The 14964-nt window shown below is 40.3% G+C and overlaps 1 protein-coding gene across 1 annotated transcript; it reads left to right on the plus strand.

Annotated features, from left to right (window-relative positions):
• Nucleotides 1–1146: 1146 nt before the first annotated feature.
• On the plus strand, nt 1147–14632 carry RNF34 (ring finger protein 34). The gene is made up of 6 exons (XM_074297992.1): nt 1147–2218; nt 8663–8881; nt 10385–10792; nt 12234–12290; nt 12464–12665; nt 13657–14632. Exons 1-6 carry the CDS (start codon nt 2213–2215, stop codon nt 13845–13847), a joined length of 1083 nt encoding a protein of 360 aa, XP_074154093.1. The 5' UTR covers nt 1147–2212; the 3' UTR covers nt 13848–14632.
• Nucleotides 14633–14964: the final 332 nt, after the last annotated feature.

Raw genomic sequence — 14964 nt, forward strand, 5'->3', positions numbered from 1 at the left:
ATTCCACTGTCAAATTGATCTTGTCACCCTCCTACACAGTAAACTTCTCCCTATCACCTCCAGAATCAAATACAAAATGCATTCAAAGCCTTTTATAATCCAATCTCCTCTTACCTTTTCACCAATCTTATTCCTCCCTCCTCTTCCATCCACTGACTTCCTGACTGTTCCATGAACCAGGCTGTCTCAGCTCTGGTCATTTTCTCTGGCTTTCTGCCTTTTTCTCCCCTGCTTCTCTGCTTCTGTCCCTGACTTCAGTTCCCAACTAAAATCCTACCTTCTACAGGAAGCTTTCCCAGTCTTCATTCCCAGTGCCTTCCCTCTGTTATTCCTATATGTAGTTTGTACATAATTGTTTATTAGCTGCTGTATCCCCAGTGCTTATCACTTTGCACATAGTAGGTATTTGATAAATGCTTGTTGCCTAATTAGGGCAATTGTCAGACCAAGAGTCCCTTTAATTAATGTAATAAGAGTCTCTTGAATTCACCTTTAACCAAGTTAAAAGGAATTCTTAGAATGGATAAAAATGGATTGGTTTTAGGGAAATAATTCTCTAAAGTACACCAAAAGGAAATGATTATTATTAATTTGGATGAGTCAAAATCATTACCAGCACTTTGTAATTGTTTAATCTCAATTACAGAATTCTGTCTTCATTTTTGAAGTTTGTAAATTGCACGTGGAAAAGAGACAGGTTGTCAGAGATGTCCCCACAGGTTCGGGCTGTGGTTTGGGGGTTTCCTCCCCGCCTTCTCTGAACCAGGCTCCATGGTGAGAGCCTTCAGAACTCCTGCTCATCTCCGGGTCATAATGAGCCATTAGTCACAGCACCACAGTTTGGAGCAATCCCAGCAGCACAGCCTTTCAGGATGGGGGGGCCAAGTGGCTACTTAATCCAGTCTCTCCCCACAGGAAGGCCATTCCACCAGATGCACAGATGACCTGGCTGCCAGCCTTTGCCCCTGGCACACACTGAGAACTTCATGAGGCTCATGGCACACACTGAGAGCTTTGTGAGGCTCCTGGCACACACTGAGAGCTTTGTGAGGTTCCTGGCACACACTGAGAGCTTTGTGAGGCTCCTGGCACACACTGAGATCTTTGTGAGGCTCCTGGCACACACTGAGAGCTTTGTGAGGCTCCTGGCACACACAGAGAACTACATGCCCATTTTCAGTTGGACAATGAGGAGCAGGGTTCAAATGCCACCTATGACCCTCAATGCTTGTGGAACCCTCTGTGCCTCAGTTTCCCCACGTGCAGAAGGCGGGGTTTGGCCAAGGAGCCTCTGGGACGCGTCCATCTGCAGACCAGTCAAAGGGGAACTGTGGGGGGGCCTGGATCAGTAACAAGCTTCTCCTGAGCTTTCCTGGGCTTTGACGAAGTCTGTGAGGAAAGCTCAGTGAAGCTTCCACCACAGAGGGTCAAGCTCCTTCCAGCCCCTGGGCGGGAAGCATTTATTAAGTGCCTCTGGTGTGCCAGGGCCTAACGAGACTCTTGGGGTATTCGGGGCACCCCTCCCCTCCTGGGCGTCGAACGAGCGAAGAATAGCGGGCAAAGGTGGGGGTACGCGCAGGCGCGCGCGCCCCGCGGGGGGCCGTTACGACCGTTAGAGCCGTTTCGAATTCCCTTCTGCCTTTCGCGCCTTCTCCGTTCCCCTCCTCCTCCCTGGTGACGTCATCACTCAGCTCTGGAAGGGAGGGGCGGCCCTTAACCTCGGGAGAAAGATGACTAAGGAGCTCTTTCATCTAGTTCATTACTGGTGAAATCTCTCCTCCCCACGTACTTCGGCGGAATGGTTTCTTCCGCCCCGCCCTTTCCCCCTCCCCGCCCAACTCCTACCCTCCGCCAGGCTGCGGGCCCTCCCCTTTTCCTACGCTTGATTGGCTCCAAGGCCGGTCCCCTTCGGATCCTCCCCCTGGATTGGCCGTCTCGGCCGCCGCTCGGTCCTAGTTGACCCTCCCCCTTCTAGCCTTTTCCCGTTCTCGCCTGGCGTACCCCCACGCCCCTTACGTGGCGACGCCGCTGCCGACGCTTCCTCCATAGACAAGCGAGCGGCTCGCCGACTAAGAGGTGCTTGAGCCGTACCCCTGTTTGTTGCGGTCGCCGTCTCCCTCGCCCCGTGAGGACGGGAGCTCGGTGCCGGGCCGGGGGCTGCTATGGTGCTGAGTTCTCCGCTAGAACCGACCGAGGAGAGGCGGTTGCGGCCATGAAGGTGAGAGGACTCCCTCTGGGGCTGGGGGGAGGGGGGCGGGACGGGACCGGGGCCGGCAGCGGCCGACAATCCTCCTCCCCTGCCGGCCCACCGGCCGCCCCCTCGGGAGAGACCCCCGAGCCCTCGCTGGCGCCGGCCCGCCCCCCGCTGAGAGGGCGCGGATAACCTGTGGGGGCCCCTGAGGGCGAGGTGGCCCCAGGCTGGGGTCCGTGCCTGGCGCAGGACGGGAACTGCGGGACCGGTTGGGGGAGGGGGCCGGGAGCTGGGGCGGCCCGGAGCCGCGGGTCTTACAGCGGGGATCCGGCCTCGTTCTCCCGCGGGCCCCCGCGCCCGCCCCGGGGAGCCACCCGGCTCCTCGACTGTTTAACTGCCGAGCTGCCGGGTCTGGGGGGAGGAGGCCGGAGCAGGTCCGAGAGCGGGGCGGCGGGCGGCAGGCGGCAGGTCCGCCGCCCGAGCCGCGTGTCCTTCCCCTTCTCCCGGGAGGAGCGCCGGGCGCTGAGCGCTGCTCGGCAGCCGTCTGAGGAAGCGATTGGGAGCCGAAGTGGAAGGAAGCGGAAGGCTCCGGTGCCCGAACCCCCCGATACTGAGTATTGTACCGATGGAGTGCGGAAGTCGTGGGATCGGGAGCAGAGGGAGCTTGTGTCCTAGGAAGGATAGGAAAATGGGGGCTTAAAGGAAACTAGGTTTTTCTCCCTTAACTCTTTTAACGCTCTATCTGCCCTCGGACCAACAAAAAACCCCGAGTTACAAAGTTCTGGCTAATCCTAAACTTGGTAACTGATCATTGTGAATAAAGTTTTTTTACATTTTAGTTTTTGTGAAACTGGCTTTTTCAGGATCTTGCTATCTGTAGAAAGACAACAACTGTTTTGTTGAATTGCTTTATAAAGTCTCGTAAGTAATCGGTTTTTTGGGCATATTCCCTTGTCTTAATTTCAGTACTAACTACATGAATTATAACAATAGTGGGCATTCAACTAAACACATGCTCTTTTAAGTGAAGTTAAAATAACTTTAATTACTGGACAGGTGAATAACCCTGAAGTGAGGACTTCTCGTTGCCTTTAATTTTTGTGGTATTATCTTTTTCTGTCCTCCCCGTTGAACAATTTTTTAAAGCATCCAAAGCTCTGAAAACAAATAAGCAGAATCCAGTAAAACATGACCACATTAGTAGTGGTCAGAGCTGCTCGTCTCATCATTTCTCTAAAAGGCCGTGTGGGCGTCTTGATCTTCATGCTTTTATTACTGTAGTTCAAAAGTCTTCTAGGGTGTTTTTCTCCATAATGTTGTAATTGTATAAATTGTCCTAGACTCCTTTACTTCATTTGATATTAGATCAAAAGCATTCGTAGTTTTCTCTGAAATATGGTCCCTTTGTAATTTTTTTTTCCATGTCAGTCTGTTAAGATTCATATACCACTGTGTAGTTAGCCATTTTCCAAAAAGTGGCTGGCATCCGCTTAATTTCTGTGGAGGGGGGGAAACTATGAAAAAAGCTTAGAGTATAGGCCTAATACTAGTATACTTGGGTCATACCCTATATGAATTTAGTTTGTACAGTTTAGTAACTTGCAGCATAGTTCCAAATGGTTTGCTGGAAGTGTTCACGGGGCCTTCAATAATTCATTGGTGTGCCTGTTTACCCACAGCCCTCAATATGTGTGTCTTCAGTAAATTTTTAGTCATTACTGTCTTAAAATCAAATCACTTTCTATTATCCTTAAATTGAACGACAGCTATTTACAGAGAGCAGGATTTTGGAACTAAATTGTAATCTCATGTTAATTAAGCATAGCTCAGATCCTCTATCCTCATGGTAGTTCTGACCCATACAAATTACATCAGTAAGTGCACCACGGGGCTTTTGATTTCATCCTTGTGGAGAACTCGTTTAGAAATTCCTTCCAGGTAGACAGGTGGACAATTTATTTGTAATTTAGGAGTTTTTATTTGCTTGTGCTACTTAGCTACCTTAGCCTAGGCAGGATTTGAACTAAATATCTGTCACTTCCAAGACTGGTCCTCTGTACAGCTTCATATATAGAAGATCCTGTGTTAAAATGAAAAAATAAACAAACAAACCCTGGAAGCGGACAATTAAGGATTTAACTAAATTTTGACTGTGCAACCTAATCCCAGTGTGACCTTGTGTAGGGCAGATAACCCACTTCCCTGGGCTTCCATTTCATGTGAAGTGAGGATGTGCTGGCCTCTGAAGTCCTTTCAGTGTTAGATCTCTATGTCTATCTGTGACCAGGATTAAGAGAAAACTGCCTTAGATAGTGGGGGTTCTTCACTGGCAGTTTTCAGAAAGCATTTGTAGGGGACAATCAGTGTTCCATAATTCCTCTGCAAAGAATGCTGTACCGATTAATCCGAGGATAATGTAGCAGAATGGGGGTGAATTACCTATTCACAGTTTCTTCTCAGCAACTGTTTTTCTTGAATTCTTTACCTAGTTCAAAGTCTGATGTGTTTTAGTGATTGTCAAGTTTGTTTTGTGGGTATTGGGTTAATAAAAGTAACTTACTTTACACTAAAATTGTTTTCTATTATCTGCATGGGATATAGCATTTTTTGTAGCATTTTGTAGGATATCTCTTGAATATTATTTATGCAGGATTATAAAGTCACATAAGAGCATGTGTCCATAAACAAAATTAAAAATTTGAAGCTGACTGGCTCTGTCTCAGAAAAAGTGTTGCTGCCCTGCTATGGAATACACTTTTGTTAAAGGCAGTAATAATATGGAACAATCTGATTTAAGACAACCTGTTGAATTACTTTATTTAAATGCTTTTCTAAAAAATTAAAGAGAAAGCTTAGAAACTTAGTTTCTAAGTAGAGTTTTTGAAAGAAAAGGGCCAAGGTGGGCCTTCCAGCATGCAAATTATTTAAGTTACATGAACAGTGTTATAATTATAGTTATAGGAGGCAAGTAGCTTGATTCTTACTATAAGATCTAATAAAGCTTTTCAACATATTTTATCTCAAGAAGCTGACTTAATATAGTGGCTACTGTGGTTTCTCTCTGTAGAGCCGTATTTAGATTCCCACCATCTCTGGGAGAAAGACCTACAAAATATGTAATTGTGCTAATCTCAAAGCGGGGAGTATTCTTTGAGGCCTCCTAATTTGCAAAAGGTCTTTATTTTATTTGAAGCCAAGATTTCAGTGGAGGGGAAAAGGGAGAGTAGAAAGTTCTTCAGAGGTGATTTGAGAAATTTTGTTCTTTTGATAAATTAACTTGACTAGTGCTTTAATAGATTTGGGTTCCCATTGCTTAATGGATGATAACTAGGAAAGTTTTTGTAAAGATTGTGGTAGTGAAGGGACTTGATAATCCTTTCCAATTCTGAAATTCTGTGATGTTAGTTTTTTTTTGTTAGTTTGTTTTGTTTTTTACCCTCTTGCTTTGTTAACAGCTTCCAGGTATAGTATTTTCAGATACATCAGGTGGATTAGTGATTTCATTTAACATGGACTCCTACCAGGGATGCCCCAGATTGCATATCTCATCCATATTTTGTTGTCCTGTGAGATTGTTGACCATGTTCTATAAATCTTTCACAAGGGATTCAGTAATTTCCCGCCATTCAGCAAACATTGAGCCCATTATGGGTTCTGCTCTGCGTGTTGGATAGGGTTCTGTCTGGACTTTGCAGTTTGGAAGACCAAGTTTTAACCCTGCCAACTGCCTGGACAAGTTATTTGACTTATGTGTCTCAATTTCCTCATATAAAATTGGGGGATAATTTGATGGCTTCTAAAACTACCCTTTCATTTCAATATCGGATTATATGATTTGCTTCAAGGAGAATGGCCAGCTGTTGAATGTTGACAATGAGATTAAGGTTAGGGCACTGCTTCCTTTGATTTTGATTTAAGTACTGGTAGATTTAAGAAACCTGAGGCTAAGAAAAACATTTCATCTCTCACCAAAATAAGATGTGGACTGAGTTGCAGGTTTTTATTCCTAAGTCAGAGTAGGCAGTACTCAGTACTTGAGTATTTCCAAAGGCTAGTAGGTGAGGATCAGTATCCCTGAATCACTAAGAATATTCTGTCAAGGAAGGAGAAAAACAAAATTTCCTTTGTGATGAAAAAAATTATCCCTTTCAGTACTAGGCAAAGGGGTACTGTGAAGAACCTTGGTGTTGAGTTACAACTGAGTTCCTATCTCAGCACTGAAATTTGCTTATATATGAACTTGTGCAAATCCTTTAAACTCTGAAGTTCCCTTGTCTTTTAAAAAAGGTGTGTGTGGGGGGGAGATTGGACTAGATCTCTAGTTTTTTCCAGCTCAAAATGCCCTAGAAATTTTATCTGTTACATTATGATACTGATTGGGAGTTCTTTACCATGGATTTGTGAACTTAGGAGATTTTATTTAAAATATAATAGGTTTTCTTTGTAAGGGGCAGCATTTGAAAGCATTTGGAGAAGGTTTGTCAGACTAACAAACGGGATCCATGATACAAAAAAGGTTAAGAACTTCTATTAAAGATGTGTTTTTTAAAAAATAGTCTGCTTTCAAAGAATTTTGATGCAGGAAACAGCAATCATGTATGAAATAAAAGATTAATTTTAGCTCTTTAGAGGCTAAGTGGACAGGAAAGTCTGCCCCACTGGAGAGTGTCAGATTGTAGTACTTTGAGCTTTTGTGGGGAAGAGAGAGAACCCTACCTGTAACTATATACGATAAACATGTACCTGAAAGAGTATATATAGATTTTGAATAAAACAAGTTTTTCCTCAAAAGTACTAAAAAAAGCTCAATATATTGGGAGAACATCAAGTCCAACTCACATCTGAAAAGACATCTTTACAAGTAGTTATCTAGTTCTAAGAAACTAACCTCATTCTGAGGCATCCATCTCCTCTTGTTTGTTGAACATGAAGCCAAAATTTGCTTCTAGAGCTTCTACCACTGCTCTTAGGGTTATTCTGTAGGGCCAAACTGAAAAAACTAATCTCTTTCTATTTATTTGGAGATAGTCCTTCAAATGCTTGAAAATTGATTTAAGCCCTCTCAACCTCCTGCTAACTTTTCTCTAAGCTAAATCTTACAGAAAATCGTAGAAAATATAGGAACCTTTATGGCTTAATATATTTTAACATACCTAGTTTGCTTTAAACAGGATACAACTACAGCTCCTCCAATAAATATTATTTTACATAGTTAGCATTTGTATAGTGCTTTAAGGTTTCTATAAATGAACTTAACCACAATCCTAGAAAATAGTTGCTATATTATCCATGTTTTATAAATGCAGAGAACAAGGCAAACAGTTTAAATGATTTGTTTTGGGTTAGACAAATTAGGATATATCTGAGGCTATATTTGAATTCAGATCTTTGTGCCTTTGGATCCAGCCTGTTGTGTGGTCTTCACGATCCTGGGAATAAGATGTTGCTATCATCACTCTTATTTTAGGAGCATTGTACGAAGTGTTGGGGCTACAAAGAAAGTAGCAATCCCTGCTTCTGAAAGTAGCATTCCAGAACCCTGAGGCAGCAGTGGGTTTAAAGACAACACATGTAAAGTCCAAGCCTTGGGCTTCTTGGGAAAGGTTCTTACTCTTTTCTTACCTGTATCCTTGTCCTAAGACATAGTAGATGACTGTTGTGAAGCCAGAAGGATTTAAATTAGATACAGGGAGTACTTTATAACAAACAGATCAGAAGTTAATTATAGATTTTACTTTATAATTTGGAATAGTTTCAAAGTTGGGCAGTGTTCTGTTTCTTATTGGTTTATGTCACTTTCTAGTGCTGTGACTTCCAAATATCAGCAAGAACTAAAGTTGTCTTTGAATAGACTCTCTAAATTAGACTTTTACAAATAACTTCATGGTTAATATTTTGATTGAAGATTCAGATAAGAGAAACTGCTTGGTTCAGATGCTACATGTAACTTACATTAAGAACTCAATTATCTGGCAGCCTTTCCAGGAAATGGAGCCAAAAAACACTTCTGAACAGCCAATATAAATGTCACAAAGCCTATACATACTAATGTGCAAGACCTTCAGACTCTTGCTCAAAGCCAATTAGCTCTTACTTTTACACACAGTTCTAAAAGCTTTGTTATCTGGATTCTAAGCCTGACAACAAATTGCTAAGACAGGGCAAGAATTGGAATGAGAAGGAGCTGCTATGTACAAGCACATAGCAGCTAAAGAAGTGGGTTCCCAGTATATCAGGTAAGCAGTCCTTTTAACAGCATTTTTTTTTTTTATTTGAGCAAATAAGTGATCATAATAACCTTTTAAATGGTGAGGAAAGATTTCTATTAATAAATTGAAAAATCATGGTGGGTAAAGGGTTTTAATACCCCTCAGCTAATTCCTAACCATTCATTTCCAGAGAGATGTCCAGGTAGCTGAGGCTTACTATACTTTGAAATCAATTTACTAATTGTCTGGTGGTTTCTTTCAGGCGGGTGCCACATCTATGTGGGCTTCGTGCTGTGGGTTGCTGAATGAAGTCATGGGGACTGGAGCTGTAAGAGGCCAACAGTCTGGATTTGGAGGAGGTACCGGCCCATTCAGATTTGCACAAAACACTGACTTTTCCACATACCCACCAGCAGCTACAGGAGGAGCTAATATAGTTTGCAAAGCCTGTGGACTTTCATTTTCAGTTTTTAGAAAAAAGGTGAGTTTTTTGTTGTTGTTTTTAGTCAATAAATTAGAACATATATTGTATTTAATTTATACTTTAACATATTTAACGTGTATTGGTCAATCTGCCATAAGGGGGAAGGGAGAAGGAGGGGAAAAATTGGAACAAAAGATTTGGCAATTGTCAATACTGTAAAAAAGTAAATAAATTAGATCTTTGATATTTTATTTAAATCAAGTTGCAGGTAAATTCCTTTAGGGGAAAGTGAACTCTATTACTTCAAGATTTTTACCCTTCTGTTTAGTAAAATTCTTAGAACCAGAAGGGGTAACTTATTTACTATAATTTTTTTATTTTAGAAACAATTTTATGTTTTCTCCTGGTAGATTAGCAGGATAAAGTTTGGTTTTAGAATTTCGAGATGTAGGTAGTTGTGTATATTTATTATAAAGGAATGCTTGGCTGGTGTGTCACTGTTCAGTTCTAAAGTCAAATTATGAATATACTACTAATAGTTCAGGGATTCCTGATACTAGCTCTGATATTCCATGATTAATATGTCTACATTGCTTTTATATTTATCAGGCATTTCTTAAATATATTTTATCAGATGGTAAACTGAGTCAAGTGCCAACTTAAATCAGTCCTGAAACCTGCCTGCTGACTTGCACAGCTTGCCTTGATACCCGGGAATCATGTGGTTTAAGCAATTACACTGCAGCCTTTGTTTAAGGAAGAATGAATTGTTTTCATAGAGATCTGTGGTCACTTCAGTCAGGGCACCAAGACTCCTCATTGATCTAATTTTAACAAATGACATGCTCTTATGCAAAAAATTTGAACATTTTCTCCCAATTTGTTGAATTGTTATAGTAGTACATTAGTACATTCTTTGAGTATTAAATGAAATGTAATAATTAACCTAAATTCCCTTGAAATCTCTTAGCAGTTTCCATCTTAATTTCTTAAGAAATTTATTCTGCAACAAACTGAAATGAATGATTGCATTTCTTAAACTACCATCTCTCTAAGCTGGGATGTAGCTCTGACAGTGATTAAGGCTATGAAAAGGTACAGATTATTGTATTAGAGTTCTCAATTTCCTAGGATTAACCTTGAAGGATCAATTGCCTTTTTCCTTTATTTCACTCTCATTGTGGTGTTCACATCTTTCTTTAACTGGGAATAAATATTCAATGAAAAGATCCAGGGAAAAGTTTCCATTCCTTCTCCACTTAGTGTCAGCTGCTCTCTCTGCTAATTATATGTTTGTGCTGGGGGGTGGAAAGGTTTTAATTCATTAACACAAGCTTGTATGGCTTTGTGAAAGTATCTTTATTGAACTGAGATCATTTCAACAGTTTGTTTTCAAGTCTTTAAATATAATGGAATTAGGAACACCTATAAAAATAGGTTGGTGGCATATAGTGGTTTGTAACAATGTCACTTAACATACTAATGGAAGAAAAACAAGGATTAAAGTAGTTGACTGTCTTGCATCCATAATTAAGTGGTTTCTTTCCTGTCTTTCTTCAGCATGTGTGTTGTGACTGCAAGAAGGATTTTTGTTCTGTCTGTTCAGTCATACAAGAAAATTTCCGAAGATGTTGTACTTGTCACTTGTTACAAGAAACTTCCTTTCAGCGCCCTCAGTTAATGCGACTGAAAGTCAAAGATCTGAGGCAGTATCTCATTCTTCGAAATATACCAATAGACACTTGCCGAGAGAAAGCAGACTTGGTTGATCTTGTATTGTGCCATCATGGATTGGGCTCTGAGGAAGACATGGACACGCATAGCCTGAATTCTTCAAGATCACAGACTTCTGGTTTTTTTACACATCCATTTTTTTCAACGTATCCAGTCCCTTCTTCAACAGTGTCTTCATCGCAGGGAGACCCCACAAGCCAAAGAGGAAACTCTGGTCCTGCAGCACTTTCACAGGTAGCTGATTTCTATAATACTTGGATGTTTGCTGTAGGGTCTTCTAGGTGCAAAGTTCACCTATGATTTATGTAATTGTAGATTGAGTAGGAAGGACCCACAGAGGATCTCATCTCAATAAAAACTAGTAAACAAAATAATTGAAAGCTTTAAGTGTACACAAAAGTACAATATCATATTTTGCTGATCTGAATATCTTGGTAAATTTCAGGCTTTATTACTTACAGCATACTGATGAAGGTGTCAGGATTAAGACTGAGTGATTTTACCCTTGTATATTTTATGGATTTTAAATGGAAGTGACATTAATGGCAACTTATGGTACAAAGTTAATGTTTTTAGAATTAAATATGTTGATGGACTAGGTATTATAGGTATTTTAGACAAATTCAGTACTGAAGGGCAATGCAATGTTAAGTCTTACTAATTCGTATTAACTGGGGAACAAGTAATATAATACCCCTAAATCAGCATTTAATAAGCAAAGTTAAAAAGTTTTATGTCATTAGCAATTTAAAAGCAAGTGTTGCCCAGTTAACCTTTCCTTCAAATTACTGTATAAATAACTGTTGAGAATACAAGGGGTAACAATAAGATAAAGTTGAAAAGACATTTTGCCAGGGCAATGTGTGAAAATGATATGTTTTTTAATTTTTTGTTATCTGAGGGGAAAGTAACACGATCCATGAAGTACATTAGGAAAATTTAGGCAGTATTGTGAACAGTGAATTGTGGAAGGGACATATAGATCATATTGGGCATAAATTATTTGGACATCTTTGTGGATCTGCTAAAATCTGTGGACCCCCTTCTCTAGAGTAATATTTTTACATGTTACAACAAATTTAGTTCAAATATAGTTAGCAAAATATATGTGGTTCTTAAAAGTTCTTGGACTAGAGGAATTATTACAAGAGTTCAGTTGAAATGGAAGACTTTTCTGAAAATGATGCTAAAGCTTCACTACAATTGCCAAGACTTGACATTTGGCTACAAGAGGGCAGAATTAAAGATGACATTCTCTTCCTGAGCTTGGAGAACTGGAAGACTTGGGCATGTCAACAGAAAAGCAAGGGATAGCGAGGGGGAAGGGGGCGGGGGCCGCAGGAGAAGAGTTGTTTTAAATGTGTCAAAGATTTGAGTTATCCTGCTTTTGAGAATTTAAAAAAAAAAAAAAAAACAAAAACAAAACTTGGGGTGGGATATTTCTGTGGTATTGGCATAATAACCACCACCCTCTCCACTAGATAATCTGGTTGGATTTTGTCAGTTCAAACACTGGATTTTCATGAAAACAAGCCTTTTAAAAGTGTATTCTTTGAATACATGAATATGAATGTTCTCAGTGTCTAGAAACATGGAAAAACTAGTGCTGTTAATAGAAATCATTTCATCGTTGTTTGGGGAAAAGTGGTCCTGATCAGATTCATTATGTGCACAGGGACAAGGTGAAACACCTTCAACACACACAGAAGATGATGAAGAAAATGCCGAAGAGGTGAGGAAGCCCTCCCATACATTTAAAACTTACAAGTCTGGTGGGTGGGGAAAGAATGCTGCCTTCCCATGAATGGGGGTGTTTTGGTTTGAAGTTCAAGCAGTACCGATCTGTGCCTTTTTTTAGTTTTATCCTAGAATGTAACATAATGGAGAAACTGTCTGTGTTTGTAGACCCCTGGACTCTCTAGAAAGAGAATGAGAGCTTCATTATCGGATCTATCAAGTCTCGAAGATGTTGAAGGGATGAGTGTCCGACAATTGAAGGAAATCCTTGCTCGGAATTTTGTCAACTATTCTGGCTGTTGTGAAAAGTGGGAGCTGGTAGAGAGAGTAAACAGACTATACAAAGAAAATGAGGAAAATCAAAAATCATGTAGGTTTGTTTTTTTTCCTTAGGTGACACATTGGTATAAACAATCTCCCCCCCAAAAAAAAAAAGTCAAAGTAAAACTACTTCAACAGAAGTCCCTCATAGTTTTAAAAAAGGGAACAATCTAATGAATCCCTTTTGTAGAATTATTTTAAAAGATGATTGTAGATACCTGCAATAGGATAGATATTTTGTGAATGAAAATTTGGGAGCCATTAAATAACTAACTCCATCTGAGATCCTCTGACTTAGTCCAGTCTTTCTTTGATGGATAGGGAACTAGGCCATAGTGTGATATCATGTACAAGAAAAACGTGCAAACATTCTGGGTTTTTGATACATGTAATATGTATGTATGTATTTTTTAATTTCACAATCTAGCAATCAATCATTCAGCATATTCTCCCAAGTAAGATTATTTCTGGAACATCCAGGAAGTAATTGGTCACTCATTTAAGTTCCTGAAACAGTAGTTTCAACAGTAGTTTCAACAACAGTTTTGGGTCAAAGGTGCTTACTGTTTCACATAGTTTGAGTTTTTATTTTATTCAGCATTCTCCAAAGCAAGTTCCTGAAATTTTGAGGGGAACTGCCTATCAGATGTGGAGATGTATATGGCTTTGTGTTCTTCGGCCATCATCTATGATGATACAGTTGTGGAAAGAGGACCCTCAAATTTAGCTTTATTGGCAGCATCATGCCTAGAGTTCCAAATTCATATGTATCTCCATATTTAGACCTAAATTTCTCAGATTCTGAATGTAGGCCAAATAAATGAATTCATCTCAATTCAGTCTGTGGCCTTCAAGTACTGGGTTTCTTACCTCATCCTTCAACAGAATGTTTCCTGATCATCCCAGGTTACATGAGATGAGCAGAAGGCAGGGGGAGGAAGGGTCTGCAGGTGCTCATCTGTCTGAACTGGGGCTGTGGGAACTTTGGCTTGATGAAATGCATTTTCCCATGGTCCTGCTACACTTCTGTTGCCTTTCAGATGGAGATAAGATGCAGCTCAATGACGAAGAAGATGACAACCTCTGTCGAATCTGCATGGATGCAGTCATTGATTGTGTTCTTCTGGAGTGTGGCCACATGGTCACTTGCACCAAATGTGGCAAGCGAATGAGCGAGTGTCCCATCTGCCGGCAGTACGTGGTTCGAGCTGTGCATGTGTTTAAATCCTAGAAAAATCTCCTATTTGGCCCTACAATTTAAGCAGACAGGATTTGAAACCGTTGCTGTTCAAAGGCTGGACTTTTTTGTTTTTAAAAGTTTTGTGTTTTTTTGTTTGTTTTTTTCATTATGAATTGTGGAAAGAAGAGTTCATCTTGCTCAAGTTTGATGTGGAAATATTTTTTTCTCTGTGACATTTCCTTTGGCAGTCTGGGAGGGGAGTTTAAGAGTGGGTAGAAGGGTTCCCAGGATCCTTTGACAAGAGCGTCCAAATTTGTTCACAAACTGTTTCAGCTTGCCTGTAGCTCTCTTAAGAATACTGCTCCTCCTCCCCTTTCATTGCGCCTCGACAAAAATATCTTTTTCATTTTTACTGCTGTCCCAAGATCAGCGTAAGTGGAGAGCATGATATATGCTCCAAGCAGTGGTCACACAGATTATTTACCCTTTTAGTAAAAAGTGTTCTAATTGATAAAATATAAGTTTCCACATTGTTGCTCTTCTAGTGTTAAATTCAATATAATCGGAGACAAATGAGTCTATATAGAAAACTGCCAGCGCCTTAGAATATAATAATAAACATGTCAATTTATGTTCTAATTAAGCATTTCTTACCAATTGGTGCATCAAGAGTGTTTGTCATTACAGAAGTTAAGGTCTTTTTTTTTTTTTTTTAAGCCTGTAACATCATTTCACATTCTTGTATAGTGAAGGTGTTTTTGTTTTGTTTTCCCCTCAGTGCTATCCTGCTAATAATTCATTTCAAGTTTAGGAATAAATTACAAATTTTAAACAAATTTTCACAGGTGTGTATCTTGTACAACAATCTTGGTCAATTAACAAATGGAGTATTAATATGAGGTATGTGTATGTGAAAACATTTGTCAATTAAGTACAGAACAGATCCATGAACCAGTGTGGTCTTGCCTACATGTAGAAATCTAATGGGCTTTAACCTCTCTTTTCTTTGGAAAAAAATGAAAACATTAAATTTTTCTGTTGAGTGCAGGAGCATCTCCACATCTAGTTAGTTTTAAACTAGTATCCCCTGGAAAAGCGGGATCTGTGACCACAAGGATACTTCAAGTTGCTCCTTATGCTTGACAAATGCTTGGCTCTCCTCTAGCCT

This window comes from Sminthopsis crassicaudata, chromosome 1 (genome assembly GCF_048593235.1).
Source record: "Sminthopsis crassicaudata isolate SCR6 chromosome 1, ASM4859323v1, whole genome shotgun sequence".
NCBI lineage: Eukaryota > Metazoa > Chordata > Mammalia > Dasyuromorphia > Dasyuridae > Sminthopsis > Sminthopsis crassicaudata.